This window comes from Vidua chalybeata, chromosome 7, assembly GCF_026979565.1.
Source record: "Vidua chalybeata isolate OUT-0048 chromosome 7, bVidCha1 merged haplotype, whole genome shotgun sequence".
NCBI lineage: Eukaryota > Metazoa > Chordata > Aves > Passeriformes > Viduidae > Vidua > Vidua chalybeata.
Window position 1 is genome coordinate 718,475 of NC_071536.1, and position 18,174 is coordinate 736,648.

The window sequence follows — 18,174 nt, forward strand, 5'->3', positions numbered from 1 at the left end:
CTGGGTTGGATTGGGTTGGAAGGACCCTTAAAACTCATCTCACTCCAAACCCCTGCCATAGGCAGGGACACCTTCCACTGTCCCAGGTTGCTCCAAGCCCTGTCCAATTCTGGCCTTGGACACTTCCAGGGATCCAGAGGCAGCCACAGCTTCTCTGGGCACCCTGTGCCAGGGCCTCAGCACCCTCACAGGGAAGGATTTCTTCCCAGAATCCCATCTAACCCCGCCCTCTGTCAGTGTGAAGCCATTCCCCCTGTCCTGTAACTCCGGGCCCTTGTCCAAAGTCCCTCTCCAGCTCTCTTGGACCCCCTTCAGCCCCTTGGAGCATCTCCATGACCTTCTCTGGACATGGTCCAACAGATCCATGTCCTTCCTGTGCTGGAGACCCCAGAGCTGGATGCTGTACATCAGGTACAGTTTCACCAGAGCAGAGGGGGACAATCCCTTCCCTTGACCATGGAAGATGAGCTGGAAGAGATGGACATAGCAGCTTTTTCTATGACATCTGGATGCAGCCGTCTTCTCTCCTAGACGTGTTTATTACTCTAATTGCAGAGGCCGCATAAATCCCACTATCTGAACTATGTCTGGAAGGTCTACTAGGTCAGTGTTAGAAAAGATTTTGGTCTCCCCCACTTGGCAAAGCAGGAGCCGTGTCCCAGGGCACAGCTGGAGCCCACTGGGCAAAGAGATTTCATCTGGAGTCCTGCCAGCAGGACCAGGTGTCATGAAGAATTCCAGAAACTGGTGCAGCTCCAGAAAACCGGATAATTCTGAAGTTAAAAAGCAGTAGATACTGATGTCCCTGCTTCCTGAAGGAGCTGTGGCATGCCCAGTGTTATCTGGAGACAGCTGTGTTGTGGCAGGAACCCATCATATCACAGCTTTGGCTAAAATAAGCCAAAGACAGCCAAAATAAGCACAGAGATGTGTAGACACCTCTTTTTGTGGAGTGGTGAGACCTCTCCCCTGAGGCAGTGGAGGCTGGGTTTCCTCATGCCTCTCTAGGCAGGACGGGGATCCCTGGTAACCTGTCCAGGGATTTTTCAGGTGTTTTACTCCTTTTGCTGCTTCCCTCAGCCTCCCCCAGTGTGTGCAGGCCCCCAGGTCAGCTCTTCCCAGCATTTCCCCCTCACCACTGCCAGCCAGACCTCCCCGCTCTCCCTCCCCAGCCCTGCTGCAGCAGCAAAAAGGTGTTTGAGTCTTGTTGTCCCCCAAAACATTGAAAAGGAGTTATAAATCCTGCCTCCCCATTGCCAGGGATGATGGGCAAAAGAAGCAGTTTAAATTTGGGGGGGTGATACTGTGCTGACAACTTCCAGAGCACCTGTGAAAGTGGGAGGTGGTAAAGTCTCCCTCCTGCTCACTGCCAGACTTCAGCCCAGTTTGGTTTGTTTTCTTCTATTTTTCTGTATTTTTGGGTTTTTTGTTTGGTTTTTTTTTGTTGTTTTGTTTTGGTTTGTTTGTTTGGTTTTTTTTTTTTTGTGGTTTTGTTTGTTTGTTTGTTGGTTTGGTTTTTTTTAATTTGGAGCAGTAAAACTGAGCACAAAATGTATTCCAAACAAACACCTCTCTATAAAACTTCCTGACCAGACAGTGAAACCTCCTCAGCACAACAAGGGATACAAGGATCTGAAATACTTACTGGTCATAACTGAAGCCCATAATTCCCCATATTTCTAAAGAGCTGGCATTTAGAAATACAATTTATCCGTCTCCCAGAGGCACTTCCCATTGGAGGCACAGTACAAGAACATGTGCTGCAGGGACAAGTGGTGACAGCGTGGCTCTGGTGGCACAAATAGGGTTCCTGCGTGCTGGCTGTGATGCCCACCAGCTGGCCCTGCACTGAGGCAAAGGAGTTGAACTGACACTAACAATGGGCTTCTTGCTGGTATTGTACTTCAGACCCTGACCAAGCACTTCTGCCAAAGATTTGGGCTTTGTTGCACTATACCCAGGCCAAGTCCTTTCTGCTAATGTTTTTGCCATGTCTCACCATGGCTTCCTGGTTTTTTTTTTTTTTTTTTAAGTTTTTTTTTTCTATTTTTCAGTTTGATTTCCTTCCCCCCCCCCCCCCCCCCACCCGTTATAATTTTGTTCTTGCTTTTTGCTATGACTTGTTGTACTCTATGACAATAACCTTCTTAGCTCTAATGTCCCTCCTACCCCTCAGCAGTTGACCAAGCTCCACCAGTTGGCTATGCAGCAAACCCCCTTTACTCCCCTTGGACAGACCACCCCCGCTTTCCCTGGTACGTACCCACACACCCTTTCAAGATATCCTTCTCTTACCTGTAGAGTTTCTCTCTCTTTCTAAACTCTTGTTGTTTAATGGAAATGAGCAGGGCGAGTAAAAAGTGGCAATATCCATGGGGAGAGGTTAAGGAGAGGCTTGACGGATGTTGTGGGCGTTATGGTGCTCAAGGGCAAGCTCTCAGCCTGGGCTTTCTCCACAGAGGAGGCAGCATCCTCTGCTCCGCGCCGCTCCAGATTCTGGCGGGATGTCCGAGCTCTCCCAGCGGGACATCCGCGCTTTCCCGGCAGGACGTTCGAGCTCTCCCAGTGGGACATCCGCGCTTTCCTGGTGGGATGTCTGAGCTCTGCCGACGGGACATCCGCGCTTTCCCAGCGGGAACGGCTTGGGGCCGGCTGGGGGTGCTGCCTCGGGGAATGGTGATGAGCCAGGCAGGACGGCACTCCCGCAGTGGAAAGGGGTCATGGCCGGAGGGGGTTGTGCTGACGGGAGGACAGCCAGCCCCGACCTGAGCCTTGTCCTCATGGCCAGCATGTTCCCAGTGACCTGGGAAGCAGATAGAGCACAGGGGATGGAGGTACTTAAAGTACTGCTTGGAAATTACTTTTCTGACAGTATGTTCATCATATTTTGAGCTTCCTAGATGAAGTGACATTGCTTATCTCCTCGAAGGGAAAAGCATTAAACCTGTTTCTTCTTTGCTCTTCAGGAGAAAAGCTGCCCTTACATTCCTCCGAAGAAGCTCAAAATCTGATGGGCCAGTCATCAGGTAAAACACAAAGCTGGAGGGAAGTAAGCAGGCTTTGATTAAAATGTATTCCGTAAATAGGACTGTGCCGTTGTTGTGCTCCGAGAGGAATCATGGTATTCATAGTGAAGACAGCAGATTGTCTTGGTGGGCAGGAAGAGATTGGGCAGCACCCTTCTCCTTGGTGCAGCACGTCAAAGGAAAAGTGCCTGGGCTTTATTACCTGTCTCTGTGACATTTGTGTGTAACTGCCATAGAACCACAGAATATCCTGAGTTGGAAGAGACCCACAAGGATCATGGGAGTCCAATTCCTGGCCTTGCACAGACACCCCAACAATCCCACCATGTGCCTGAGAGCATTGTTCAAATGCTCCTTGGGCTCTGGCAGCCTTGGTGCCTTGCCCGTTCCCTGGGGAGCCTGGTCAGTGCCCCAACAACCTCTGGGGGAAGAACCTTTTCCTGATCTCCAGCCTGACCCTCCCCTGGCACAGCTTCATGCTGTTCCCTCAGGTTCTGTCCCTGGCCACAGAGAGCAGAGATCTGTGCTGCCCCTCAGGTGCAGTGAGGTCTCCCTCAATGCTGTCTGTACCAGGAAGATACCAGAGTCATCACCCTTATTCCTGCATTTAATTTTGCATAAACTTTACTCAGAAACCACAGAACAGTGCCAGTGGGAACAGCCATGACATGCAGCTCTGAGCCATTCAGGGTGAGTTGCAATTTTAGTGGGACAGGACCCTGAGGACTTGAAATGTGGCTGCAGCCTTGGAGAAATTTTGCTGTCATATGTCGCACATTCCTCTGTATGTGAAGAAGAGATTTGTCTTTTTTTTCCTATCATTGCATAGATGAGCTATCCTGAGACCTGGAGGCTCACAGGCAGGATGAACCAGACCTGGGGCACACAGCCATCCTATGCATGCCTCAAAGGTTTGGTGACAGCACCCAATTATGAAAGCAAGCATAGCCCAAGCAAATAGACCCCACAAGACTGCAGAAATACAGATGTCATGACACTGACCTGTGCAGACATGTTTCTGCATGCCCCCTTTGCCCTTTGCCATCACCCAAGGCATTAATCCTGCCCTGACACCCTCGTTACAGCCTCAAGGATTGCTTGTACATATCAGAGAAGAAGGATCTGGTGTGATGAAATAAACAGTCTCCATGTCATGGAGAAGAATGTGGCCATTTCTCAAAGGCTATGTGATGCAGGGATGGTGCACCATGGCACCAGGTGTCCCAAGGGCTTTCAGCATCATCCATGTCATCTGAGTGTTGGATGGAGGATGCTGCCTAGGAGTCTGAGCAGATTAGTTTATATTCCCTAAGGTCCCTGGATGCCTCAGTGCTGCTTGGAGCCCTCACTGATGCTCTGCTCCCTTCAGAAGACATTTTCTGCCACACCCAGGCTGCTGCTGAGCTGAGCCTTGTAACACATGGCCAAGGGAGAGGTACACCCTCACCAGAGGGATATGTCTGTGATAGGTGCAGTCCATCGTCCCCCAGACTGTGAGGAGGCTCAGTGTACCAGCCAGTCCAGGTGTAGTGTGTGCTGTAAAGTCAGCATTGACTGTGGTGTAATACCTGGGCAGGAGATGTTTTGTGCAGGTTTTGGCACTAGTACCCCTGGCAGGGGTGAATGGCAGCAGAGGGCTGCCAGTGGAGGATCTGCATCCTCATTCCCTGCAATTCCTCTCCTCTCTGTGCTCCTAAGTGAAAAATCTAGTGAGGAAGCCTCCTGCAGGCAAATGTCAGCAATGTGTGTCTGGGAAGATGCATTCAGGAAAGCACATTGTCACATAATCATGGAATGGTTTAGATTGGAAGGGCTGTTACAGCCCATCTTGTTCTACCCCCCTGCCAGGGCAGGGACACCTTCCACTAGACCAGGTTGTTCCAAATCCCATCTACCCTGGCTGTGAACACTTCCAGGGATGGGACAGCCACAGCTTCTCTGGACAACTGGTGCCAGAGCCTCCTCACCCTCACTTCCTAACATCCTAAGATCATGCATGAGCACATCAGAGATAACCAGAGCTCCTCTTCCTCTGTGCTGCGGCCCTCCGTGGAAATATGTGAGGAATTGGGTGCTGCTGCTGTCTTGTTTTGCAGGAGCCCTGCAGTTCCAGTCTCTTTGCGCTTCTTCATTCTGCACCTCTTTAACCATCCTCTTTCCATGGATACAGATCTGGCAGTTGTTTCTGCTCTTACAAGCTTTCATCAGTGGTTTTATATCATAAGGATTAGGGGTTTTTTCCCCAGTTATTGCAAATTCCTGTCAGGCACCAGACAACTTCTTTCTTGCAGATTTGACATAGGACGTCCCTGCTTCGGCACTGAGGTGATTTAATATGGGAAACCATGGAAGAGGCAGGCTTTGTCCTAGGAGCACTATGGCATGGTGTTGTCTTACTTCTGGAGCTGCACACACAGGGTATCCTGCTGGCTCAAGCCATTCCCACCATAGAGGAGAGAGCTCAGCTGGTCCTGAGTCCAGCTAGTCTGCATGTCTTAGCAGTCTGGCTCAAATTCAGAATAAGAGTCTGTGGGGCTTGCAGAGGACTTGTACTGCCAGATCCCGCGGGGACACTTGTTTTGGGGACACGAAGCTGCTGTCACATGTCAGCAGCTCCATGCTGCTGCATTCAGAGAGGGCTGGAGGGTGCATGAACAGCCTTCCTGTGGGGCTGGTGGGTGTCCCAGCCGGCATGCTCTCTGCTGCTGTGTGGGAAGGTGTTTCACCCACCTGTCTTTGCTGATGCTGGAACGTTGCACCCTCCTCTGAAGCCATTCCTGAAGGAAAGGATGGAGGGTGGGAAGCGAGGCACTTGTGGGATGCAGGGAAGGTGACACCCAGCTCCAGCAGAGTCAGGTAGCAACCGTCTTCCTCCTCCTTGTCCCAGAATGTGTGATCCCCTTCCCCTCCCAGCCCGAAGCAGGACGCAGCCTTGGCAGTGTTACGGGAAAGCAGCGGAGCTCCATCACATTGCCTCTACCAGCTCTAACCATGTTCCCTTGCATCTGCCCAGGTTTGGATGCCAGTCCCCCGGCCAGTACTCATGAACTCACCATTCCCAATGATGTAAGTAAATCCAAGTGCTTCCTTGGCACGTCCGTGTGTGCATGTGTGTATACACATGTATGTTTATATATACATACATGTATCTATGTATAATGTGCAGCCATTTAGCTTTGTTAAATATATTTAGAGATGCCCCTTCCCCATGTTCCCTCATCCATGTGCAGTCTGCTGGGGATCAACCTGCAGCACAAAGTGTCCATTGGACTTTAGTCCGTTGGTGGCTTGCCTAGGTACAGTCCTTAATACTCCATTTTCTTTTCCAAGTGAACTCAGTGCTCGTGAAATATGCCCAGTTGACAGCACTGGGAAAGGGAGAGAGCTCCCATGCCACCCCTGATTAAACTCTTAATTGCTTAATCAGGCTGTGGCTGGTCTGAGATGATGTTCCAGCTCAAGGGTAGTGACAGGGTAGGGTGGTGGGGAAGAGGAGGTAAGAAAGTGACATTTTTGATGCCACAAAGTGCGACAAGAGTGTCTGAAAGACAGTGCATCTCATCTTGGCACTGCTGGCAGGCAGCTGTGGGGTCTGATAGGTGGAAGCTTTGTGGTAACATGGGTGCTGGTCTGGGATATTTGCTGGGATGAGGCTGGAGCCATGCTGGTCAAGGAGAAGGTGGGATGGAGAGCATGACACAGCCAGCACCTGGATCCGTGAGCCTCACTTGCTTCTGGACTGCTTTCTATGGATTAAGACCCAGTCTGTGCTCAAATCAGGATGAGGGCAATTGGAGGGATGACATCGAATCTCTGTTCCCATCTCCATCACTGATAACCACCTTCAGCCCATCCTCATCAGGAGTCTCTGGATGGGGCCTGGCAGCTGTTGCTCCTTCTTCCTGCCGTTCACCAGCAGCCAGCAGTGCCCTGGAAGGGCAGCAATCCTGGCTGCAGCTGCTGGGCACCTCTGCCAAGACTTCTGTCCACCCAAGAGACATGGCAGTGCAAAAGCCTTTGAGCACCTGCTGACCCTTGGAAATGCTTTGCCCTGGGCCAAATGACCACGGGAGGGATCTGCAGAGGAGTGGGGGCTGATGCCAGATCTGCTCCACCCAGCAAGGACACCTCTCCAAGAGGCTGCAGAGGGCTCAGCAAGCACCAGCAGCCACATCTATTGAGCGTGGAGGACTGGAGCAATGAAGGCATCTTCAGAAATAGAAAGAGACCCCTTGCAAAAGAACTCACATGGGAGGAAAGGATGCCAGGAGACCTCTGAGAACTCAAGAGCACTCAGAGCATTCACTCACCAGAGTCCCAGCTCTCACCAGACATGGGAGATATTAGATGTTATCAACTACATCTTGAAAAACTCCTTCTTAGCTCTCCCCATTGTTGATTCAAAGGCTTTTAAACACCCACTGCCACCCAGGAAGCAGAGGACAGGTTTGGGCTCCTTTAACAGTCACCCGGTGTGTTTTAGTGATGTAGCTTGGAGTTGGGCTAGAGTGGAACGAAATCAGATGATACCCATCTCGCTGCTCCTCTGACTGTCAGAAACTTGAATGCTGTTCAACTTGAGTGTAGCTGAGCATCTGCCTAAATAGTTTGGCTCCTCAGGTCTCTCCAGTAGATTTTCATTTGCTGAAGCATCTCGCAGTTACTTCTGTGCTGTGAAGACCAGGATGGGCTGAACATCCCCCCACAGACCCTGGGACAGTGGATACCCTTCCAGTGTATATTCAGGTCCATATGGGATAAACCACCATGGCAGCCCCATGGTCTGATCAAAGGATCAGGGAATATTTGGAGGAGTAATCATCTTATATCATCTTATCATAGCTGCAGAGATGAGCTGGGGACCTGCTCCATGCAGGCAGTGAGCTGTGTCCACAGGGTGCTCACTCAGACCTATTTGCCTGTGTCTTTGGACTCGTGGTGCAGAAATCCAGCAGCTGCCAAGATGAACATTCCATGTATAAAATGCCCTTGGAAAAGAGCTTAAATGGCCAAAAAGGGCAGGCAGAGCACTTTATGCTTGTGTTGGTCAAGCTGGATATCCCCATACGTGTTACCAAGCTTTGGAGATGCTTTGAGGGAGATGCACAAATGAGCAAAGACCATTGAAGAAATTCGAGCCCCTGAGGATCATTGAGGAAATTCAAAGGATGAACAGTTGAGGAAATTCAAGTCTCCATCTGGCTCCAATTTTTTCAAAAGAGTATGAAAGATGTGTTTTTACATAGAGTCCACCTTTTCTGTGGGTGTCACAGCCGTGTGGTGCTCTCTTGTGCCTGCTGGCAAACCACTGGATTGCACCGAAAGAGCTAGAGGGGGTAGCAGAGGCACTGAGGGTGTCCCAGTGGCATAAAAGAAATGTAGGATGGGGTCACTGCACCAGCTGATGAGGGGGCTTCTGGGGTTGGCCTTTCCCCAGGCACGGCAGCAGGCTTGTTTCCTTCTAGTAATGTGTCCAAACCACCTTTGGGTTTTGCTGTGACTGGCAAGGGGATACTTGCAAAATATTGACCATTCATTAAAACATGAAAATTATTACTGAAATGAGCCCTCCTTGAAGCCTTCTGAGGTGCTGGGCACCACGTGCAGATAATGGAGATTCTTCCCCACAAGGAGCAGAGCAGGGGTCTGGATGTGTCCTTGGACCATGCTCACACGCTGGTAGGAATCACCCTGGGCTGTCCCTCTCCTGTTTTCATGAGCATTAAGGTCACTTTTGTCCCAGGTGTGCTCACATCCTGCTGGTGACTGCCAGAGCTGCCGCTTCTCAGACATTCCCTCCGTGCTTTCTTTCCTAGCTAATAGGCTGCATAATTGGACGCCAAGGGACCAAAATCAATGAAATTCGGCAGATGTCAGGAGCGCAGATCAAAATTGCGAACGCCACGGAAGGGTCATCGGAGCGCCAAATTACCATCACAGGAACCCCTGCAAACATCAGCCTTGCACAGTACCTCATCAACGCCAGGTGAGACCCCCTGCCGACCTCCACCACCTCCCACCACAGCCGATCCTGTCCCACCATGGCTGATCCTGTCCCACCAGCATGCTGGGAGCAACCTGCTCTCCCAGTGCCATGGGCCAGCAGGGGCTTCCTTAGGCCGGCTGGGATGGACGATGTCTTGCTGAGACCTCTGAGCAGGGACCAGACATCGCCAGCAGAACATCTGGCCTCAGCTGGCACTTTGGCTGAGGACCGGGAGCCACCACACTGCTGGTGGAGTGGCCACAGGTTGTGCTGGGCACCTGCTTCCCTCCACCCTCGCTCAAGGATTTTGCTCGCGGGTGGGCAAAGTTGCCACCGTCTTTCCTGTGGATGAGGCAGGGGACAGGGACAGGAACGGATCTGAGCCACTGGCAGGGAGGCGTCACTTGGGACCTGCTTGCTGGGATCCCAGCATTGCTTACTGCCTCTTCCATGTGCTTCCAGGCCTCCAAAGGCTTTGCTCCATTCAGTGAAAACAATCAGTCCAATAAACGCAAGACATGGGAACAGTCTGACTGCTTCCTTTTCATCATGGAAAGCTTGGCACAGCAGGACTTCACAGGGGCCAAGGGTTCCCAGCACTGCTGCTGTCTGGGGAGAGACATAGCCCATGCCATGGGGGCCGGGGGCTGGCAAGGGCCTGCAAGGGAAGTGTGCAGGGGAGGCATAGCTGCAGAGATGACCTGGGGACCTGCTCCATGCAGGCAGTGAGCTGTGTCCAGGGTGCTCACTCAGACCTGTTTGCCTGTGTCTGTGGACTCGTGGGGAGTGAGTTTAAAGGGATACAGGACCTTTCTGGTAGCTTTGCACCCACCTGGCAGAGCCACTCATATGGGCCCATCCGCCTGGGCAAGATTGATGCCATGCCAACCCGCTGCCAGCCCTGGATATGCGCAGGAGGGAGGCTGCTGGCAGGGCCTCGAGGACAGGGGGCTGCTGGCGGTGACTTACACTTGTTGGGGTGTGGGCTGGAAGCACCGATGAGATCTGTATGTGCTTTCTCCTCCTTGCACCCAACCCACCCAAGCCTTGAACCACAGTAGACCCCTGTCATCCCATCCTGCCCCACTACCCTACTCCCCATGCCCGTGGCACCTCTCCCCCTGCTTGGGTGAGGGACGGGGCCAGCCCCCCACCTGCAGGCATGGCTGAGTGGCTTCCCTGCAGATCCTTGCCAATCCCCCCCAACTCCTTGAGACAGGAGAGAGAAAGAAAAGAAAAAGAAGTGGCTCAGTTGCTGGGAAGGACTGCCTGAGCTGCCCCTGTGCAGAGGTAACCTGGTGGGGTGGCAGGACGGCGCTCTGCCTCTCCCACAGTTTCCAAACCAGAGCAAAACAAAGCAGCCAGGGGACCTAGCACAGCTGCCTGTCCCCCCTGGGAGGGATGCTGCTGAAAAAGAAGCTGTGCTCTGGGATGACTCCTGCGAGCACCTCTGATGGGTGACATTCCTGCCATAACCTGGCTGCAGTGAGGAGAGGGGAAGGCAGCCAGCCGTTGCGCTGACTCTGTGCTCCAGCCCCCCATGCCCTCCTCGGGGGACTGCCAGGCTACCCAGTGATGCTCTGCCCACTCAGTCTACGTGGGATCTGGGCAAGAGGAGGAGCACCGCCCCACAGGTCTTCCTTTTCTTTTCTGCTCCAGTGATTAAGCTCTTGTTTTTTGTCTCCCCCCCACCCCTCTCTCTGCCCCTGTCTATTCTAGGCTGACGTCTGAGGTCACTGGAATGGGCGCACTCTAATTTCCACCCACCATCCTTCACTCCGCACCACCCGACCCTCTCCAGCCACCGGCACTCTACCCAGCCTGTACTGCCTGTACATTTACCGTCTTCCCTTTGCCTCCACAGATACTCTTTTCTTTACTAACAAATATATATATATATATATATAAACACACAGATGCATATGCACACACTGGAACATTTCTTTACAAGCTCTTTACTCTGTGCTCCCTAATCTGCTCCCAAACTCTTTTATTATGGTCCTTGTTTTCAGTGTTAGGATGTTAAATCTTCATCTGCTTTTTGGGGACAAGGGAGGGGGGAGGGGGGCGTTGTTTTTTTTCTTTCACTGGCAAGACTTCAGGAGCTGGCGGGGTCTCTAGTGTCAGTCTAGCATAGCTACGTATACATTGAGGTGACATTGGCGGTACTTTCTGTAGCGTATGGACATAATGATGCCACCCAGAGTTGTGCGTGTTTCAGACGACTTGATTTTTCTCACCCTCCTTCCTTTGGTGCACCCCGTTGCTTGTCCTGGCTCACCTTCACCACCTCACGCCCCTGCCTTTAGGGTAAGGGCATACTTTTCACCCCGTGTTATTTGGGAAGCAGAAGCCAAGTACGGGTTCAACCCGCAGGCTTCTCTCTTGGAACATGGCATGGTCCAGACAAGCCCATTTTCCTACTAAACTAAGGGAATCACACAAACACAGATACACACAGATGTTCTTTTTTTTTTAACTAACAAGCACCTGAATGTGGGAAGAACTCAGCTGTATGGGATTCACACCCCCAGGGGTCTTTGAAAGCACTCTTTTGGCAATCCCCCACAAGCAAAACCTCAGGAAGCTCTGTGAGCCAGCTGTGTTTGTTGTTGTTTGTGTTCAATAAATGTCTGTGCAGCTCTGGTACTGATGGGCTCCGACTGTTCTTCTCCCGGGTCGCCCCAACAATGCCAGCCCCATCCTTCCCTCTGCATCCTTCCACACCTTTTTAGCTACTTGGAGGGAAGGTGGGGGTTTTATGCAAGAGTTCTCCATTTTTTAATTATTATCATTATTATTACTAGTATTACTATTATTATTTATCATCAGCATCATATTTTTTTTTGTTTCATTTTTTTAGAGAAATGCACTTCCAATGCTTCTTCCTGAGTGATTCCATGCTGTTTTTTCTTTTTTTTTTTTTCCAAAGAGAGAGTATCTGGCTTGCATAATCCTTTGGTTTTCCCTGAGATTAATTTATAAATTATGGTGTGACAACCGTCATCTCTCACTGCACCCTTGTCTGGACGGATCTGCCATGTGTGTGTCCCACACCCTTCCCCAAGACCCTCTCTGCCCCGCCCTGCCTTCTGCTTCCAGGCTTTTCTTTTCTTCCTGCCTTTCCAACAGGGAAACGTATGTTTTTCATCTGTTAATTCCTGACTGTCCCTTTTCCCAGATTGCAAATGAGGGGACCATGACACATCGTGTCCCCAGACAGCTGAAGCAGCCACACAGTACATTTTTGCACTGTACCGCATGGGAAATACATTGTTTTTTGAGGCGAGCCCCAAGATTTCTTGGGCCTTTCCCTCTCTTCGACCCTCAGTACCAGCAGGCACTGCTGGCAGTTTCCCACCCTTCTCCTGCCAGGATGGAGGCCACTTCTGTCTCCAGCACTGCCTGCTCAGCACTCACACAGGCTGTGTCAGGGATCCCAGGTGATGCCATTGCATCATTGGAGCCAAGGATGGGCAGGGGGTTGTGGGCTCCAGCAGGGAGCTGGTGGGGATGAGAGCATAGCCCAGGAGCCCAGAAAGCTGAAGGTGGTGCCGCTGAGCATCAGGGTTTGCTCTGCCCAGGTGTTCTGAAACCTGTGCATGCTCAGCTCTCCAAAGCACTCCAAGCTTCTATGGTTTAAAGGTGCTCCCAGATCCTCCATAAGATGCTTTGCTGCCTGTCTCCAACCCCTTACCCTGCTCTCCTTGGCACTTTGTGTTCAACTGTGCCTTTTGGGTGGTGCAGCAGCCACGCAGGCTCAAGAGCATCCCCTGGTTCTCCATCCAGAGTAGCACAGGTGCTGTGTGGAGTGCTGAGGGGCACAGGTGGAGCCAGCAGCCTTTGCTGTCACCTGCCCCAATGTATTTGTGCTGATGCTGAGGATGGAGGGAGGCAGGCACCAAACAGGGCCTACTCCAAGTTGCCAGCTGGCCAGCAAAGCACAGAACCACCTGCCAAGGTGGTGGGTCAGCTGTTGGCAAGGTGACTCCTCATCTTCTCCTGTTCCTCATTCTGCTTTAGAACAAGTGTTTTATCTGTTGGAAGAATGAAATATCTGTGTTTGATACCCAGTGAAAATAACAACCCCGGTGGCCTGGGGGGTGAGCCATGGCAAAAGCTTCACATCCCACTGTCACCACCCTCCATGGAAGCCTGGAGTGCTGTCCCCTTAGAGAGGAATGGTGTATGGAAGAAGCCAGCCCATCCTGCCATTCTTAGCTCCTCTGTGGGGCTGTAGAACAAGCTGGAGCATGAGGAGAGCTTCTTCACGAGGAGAAGATAGAGGCACAGCAGCAGCAGAATCACGTTGACCAAGACTGAGAAATCCATCCCAGGCCAACAAGGTTGTGGGATTCGGATATCTGGGGAAGGCCGGGGAGTGTGACAGCATCCTGGACACAGAAATGGCTTTGCACAGTGCCTGCAGATCACGGCTGCCCTGAATTCCTCTGCTCTGTGTGTGTGCTCCCTGTGTCGTTCCCCACCTCCACTGAGAGAGTGCTGCTGAAAATAGCAAATGCCGGGCTGGGTCTGCCAGATGCAGCTGAGCTCAGAGGCTGCTGGAGAGGGGGAGCAGACTGCAGCAATACCTCTGCACCCATCCCCATGCCAGCGAACCCACAGATAAGACCCCCTCTGGATACCGTCCCCATCCCAGACCGCTGCCAGGCATCCATCACCCAGCCAGGCTGCAGGAAAGTCACCCCAGGAATCAGTGGTGAGGCAGAAGAGGCTGGATATGAGTGTTGCTCGGGCGTCAGGCAGGCGTCCGAGACGTTGTGTCAAGGCTTATGCTACCACAAGGATCTGTGCTCATGGGAGTGCTCCAGGGAATGCTGGATGCAGCCACAGGGGAACAAGGGACAGTCCAAGTAGCAGTCACCTGGGTCACCTCACAGGAGCACTGCACAGTCATAGGATCCTAGAAGATCTTCAGCTGGAAGGGATCTACAAGGATCATTGAGTCCAGCTCCTGATACTGCACAGGAGAACCTGAAGCATCCCTCCTCCTGGCATTCCCTTTGACGTCACAACTTTTCTTTGGGGGTCACATTGCCAAGCTTATTTTGCAAATTTAAAAAGGAAAAAAAAAAAAAAAAGATGAAACTGCAGTGTTATGTGGGAATTGGCTTATCCATCATCATCTGGGCTTGAGCAAGGTTTGGAGAGGTGTTGAAACCATTGCAGCATCTCCTGGGAGCATGTTGATATGAACAAGTATAACAACAAAATCACAAGGAATGTATCAAACTCTGATTTCCTCGGGATGACTCAAAAGGAGATTTGCTATTTTCTTTGGAAGGAGCCTCAATGTTTTGCTTTGATTTTTGATAGGTCTTGGATTTCCAGTTTAGATGAACTTAAAATACCGTGATGATGCGTCCACAGCCATGCCACTGGGAAAAATCTCTAATATTACAGTGAATATTCAGTACAAGGTGAATGTCCCAGTTAATCAACAGAATAGCTTTAGTACATTGGTTTTCTCTCCCAGAACAATGCAATGTTATCCAGCCAGAATGATTTAACATTTCTGGAAGCAACCAATTCAGTCAAACTCTTTAGGAATTAGTTATTTAGAGGATATTTTGACTTTGACTGGAAAGTATTGGTCCAATGCCTCCTCCTGCCCCTGGAGTGTGGGGGTCTCCATCAGAGAAGGGCCAGCTGAGGTCTGTGCTCAGCCCTTTGGCCTCAGCTGAAGGTCCCCACTCCCCTGCATATCCTTGCTGTGCTCCCAAAATTGTTTGGAGTATTGTTTTGTGCATTTTTTTAACCCTAGACTGTATTTGGAAATCTAGTACAGAATAAGGCTGAAAAAAACCAGACCGTTTCCCCTAAGGGAAAGTGACTTTCAGCGGGGAGACTCTTTAAATTTCATACTCTGTTTGAGCTGTTATTCCAGCATTTGTTATTGTATCCATGCTAGTCACTTTTAATTATATTAATTCCCAGTTTATGCTCCATTAGCAATGGTAATCTCCTGCCTCCTGTACGGGCAGAGGCAGAGTTTCTGGGGCATCTCTGCGTGGAGTAGCAGGGATGAATGCTCAACCCCATTTTCTCCTTGGCCACAGGGATGGAAGGCATCTCCCCTAGCCCAGCCTGGCTGCAGTCCCCCGCCTGGAGGGGGGGTAGCCGATTTCCGGCCCTGGGCGCCTCCGAGTGGTCACTAGATGTCCCCATTGCCCAGCTTTTCATGGATACATCCACAGCCACGCCGGGATGTGGGCGGCACTGGGATGTCCGGTGCTTCCAGCCGCTGTTCCGATGCGTGCAGAGGACATCCCGCGCTGCTGGAAAGGGAGTGGGCTTTTGTGTGTGTGTTTCCGTGACACTGGTGACGGGCAGTGACATCCCTCGAGCGGGTGACTGGCACCGTGCCCCCCTGCAGGAATGGTCACGTGTCAGTGCTGGGACCTTCATGGAGCCAGCCCACATGGGCAAGGATGTGTGTCGAGCATCTCCTTGGCCGTGGGTGGCACAAGCTACCCCCTTATGCTGGCCCGAGCCCACTCAGGCTGGCAGAAGGACGAGGTTTTCCTGGGGAGGTCCAAGGGGTCTCCATGCCTGTGGTCCCCAGGGAGGCATTCCCAAGCTGGCTGCTCTGTGCCTTGGCTGGCAACAGGAGCCTCTGCAGCTGCTGGAATGACTTGCAGAAAGGTCATGGTCTCCGTGCAGTCCCCCTGCTCCCACACTGGATGTTACAGAGAGCTGGGACTCTGCTGAGAGGTTATTTTTGCTTTCCCTTCATAAGGAATGCAGCTGCAGATCCTGATCTGCTGTGCTATGCAGCAAGCCTCAGGCTCCCGTCCAAAGGGTAACGTGGCAGTGACTTTTAGGAAGTACTGAATGTACCAGATGTGCAACTCCCTCCACCCAGATGTGCAGCCCTCCTCCCACTCTGCCCCAGCACCCTTGTCTTGCAAAGAGGAAGTTGACACTCCAGATCGCTCTGAAAGTATCCCAGAGATCAAATACAGCCAAGTTCAAAGCCAGACTGGCTTTGGATTCCCACACTTGTGTTTAGGCAGTTTAACCACAGTGATGTCTCTTCCCAGAAATGATGATCAAGTCCACTCTGCACAAGGGGAAGAAAACCAGCCAGGAGATGGGGATGAGGATGGAGCAGCAGCAGGAGGCTTTGGGTGTGAGCCTCATCCTGAACTGCAGAACTGTGGCTCATTTAGGACACACGTGCTGTTTCCAGAAGGAACTGCTTTGGTCCCAAAAAGACAGGCTGTGATGTGCATGAGGACTGGAATATTTGAAGCACACTTGGAGTACTGTGTCCTGGTTCCCTACAGGCAGTGTCACTTTTTGTCCCTGGAGAAAGCCTGTGTCTGAGAGAATTTGTGTCTGGATCAAATGGGATGAGTGGTGCTTGTCTCTGGAACTTCTCTGGGTTTTGTTGTGTCCAATGGGACTGGGTGCCATAGGATGCCCCACAGGAACGTGGGCACACTGAGGGTGTGAGATGCTCTGTGCAAGCATGGGCACAGTGGTGATGGGCCAGCAGCCAGCATGGCCAGGTGCACAGAGCACTGAGGGATGGGGCAGCATTGCTCCGGAACTGAGTGCACACCTTGGGATCAAACCACAACATATATCCAATAGGATTTCCCAGTGCAAAGAGGAGAGGCCATAATGTGCTCACCCAAAAGCAGTCAATTAGCAGTGTGGAGGGTTTTTTGGTGGGAGGACATTGCAGTGATGTAACCTGACACTGCTGCTGCAGCTGGTGATGTGGTTTTCCCAAGGGATGCTGCTCCACGCTGCCTAGCACGCAGCCATGCTCCCAAATCTCTTAGAGGAGCACCACAGAGGAATTGTCAGTAAAAAGCCAGTTAAAAATGCAAACCCAGAGAAACTGCCATCTCTATGCTTAAAACAAATTTTCAGTTGCAGACTAAAATTTATTCTTGTCGCAAGTAGACCTCCCCTCGACATATTTTGGGCTGAAGTGTGATTACCAGAGGCAGGGTGGTGCAGTGCAGTGCAGTGCCAGAGGTTGTAGGGAATGTGTGCCCTTCCCCAGTGTTCCTCTCTCACTGCCCATCACCCCCAGCACAGCTGTGGCCTTGTTCATCACCCCCAAATCTTACTGATGGGGTCCAGCATCTCCACAGTCACCATCCCTGCAGCCATGGGTTTGTAAGGCAGAGAAAGGGCAGATCCTCAGCCCAGCAACAGCCTCAGTGTGCTCAGATGACTTCTCTGAAATTCCCAAAATGCTGCTCTCAGCCGTCAGTGAGAGTGCATGAGGCAAATGCAGCACACCGGGCAGCCACCTGGGCTCACCTGGCAGCCCAGCTCATGCTGGATGTGTTTGGTGTGAGCTCCCATGGAAAAAAAACGAGAGATTTGATGTGGTGTAGCAGAGCTCTGTGTGAGCATGGCTCCTCCAGCTTGGCTTTTTGTGGTGTGGGTGATTTCAGCATCACGCTAGAGAGTTGCTCAGGGTGTTGAAGCAGCCTCACGTTTGTGTAGCCTGAGAGGCCAGGAGGCCCTGGTACCAGAGCCTTGGCTGAGCCCTGACCATCTCCCTTGCTTGCCCCCTAGCTCTGCAGATCCTGACCCCCACGGGAGGAACACCTTCACCGCCTGACCTGGTGCCAGTGGCTGATGCTTGAGCCCCCTCCGAAGATGCTGCCAGCTTCCTGCGAGCTTCTCCCGCTCATTCGTGGCACCCTTGGGGCAACTGCCTGAACCCCCCACCCCTGGCTGCCCAGACCCTGCTCCCTCAGCTGGGGCACGGGGCAGCAGCAGGCTCGGGGGGCTGGGGCAGCAGGTCTCAGAACGACAGCAGCTTGCAGCCAGTGTGCAACGGTACCCACTGCGAGCCAGTGCTTCCACCACCCTTATCTGCGCTTCCTCACGCCCCTCACACCCCTGCCGCTTTGCGATGTATTTCGTGGCTTATCCCTGTCATTGCAATAAAGCTTTTGCTGCTTGAGGTGCCCTCCATGGTGAGTGGAATGAGGCTGGGGAGCCGTGCTTTGGACAGTGAGGCACCCACAGGGAGAGAGGTGGGGTGCTGGGGGGTACCTCCGTAGCCTACAAAAACCTCAATGCCCCTCAAATGGTTAATGGGGAAACTCAGCCCATGAAGCAAACCGTGGTTTGGAAAATGGGCCTCAGAGCCCTGGCTTCACTCAG

At 52.0% G+C, this 18,174-nt stretch overlaps 1 protein-coding gene across 11 annotated transcripts in view; it reads left to right on the forward strand.

Moving 5' to 3' along the window:
- Window positions 1-17,969, forward strand: part of PCBP3 (poly(rC) binding protein 3) — a 56,443-nt gene extending 38,474 nt beyond the window's left edge. For all 11 annotated transcript variants that reach the window (XM_053947790.1, XM_053947793.1, XM_053947796.1 and 8 more), the window contains 5 exons: window positions 2,177-2,255; window positions 2,967-3,026; window positions 6,040-6,092; window positions 8,843-9,012; window positions 17,578-17,969. In XM_053947790.1, the coding sequence (XP_053803765.1) occupies window positions 2,177-2,255; window positions 2,967-3,026; window positions 6,040-6,092; window positions 8,843-9,012; window positions 17,578-17,623 (408 nt within the window). In that variant the 3' untranslated portion in view covers window positions 17,624-17,969. The remainder of the gene's footprint in view (window positions 1-2,176; window positions 2,256-2,966; window positions 3,027-6,039; window positions 6,093-8,842; window positions 9,013-17,577) is intronic.
- Window positions 17,970-18,174: the final 205 nt, after the last annotated feature.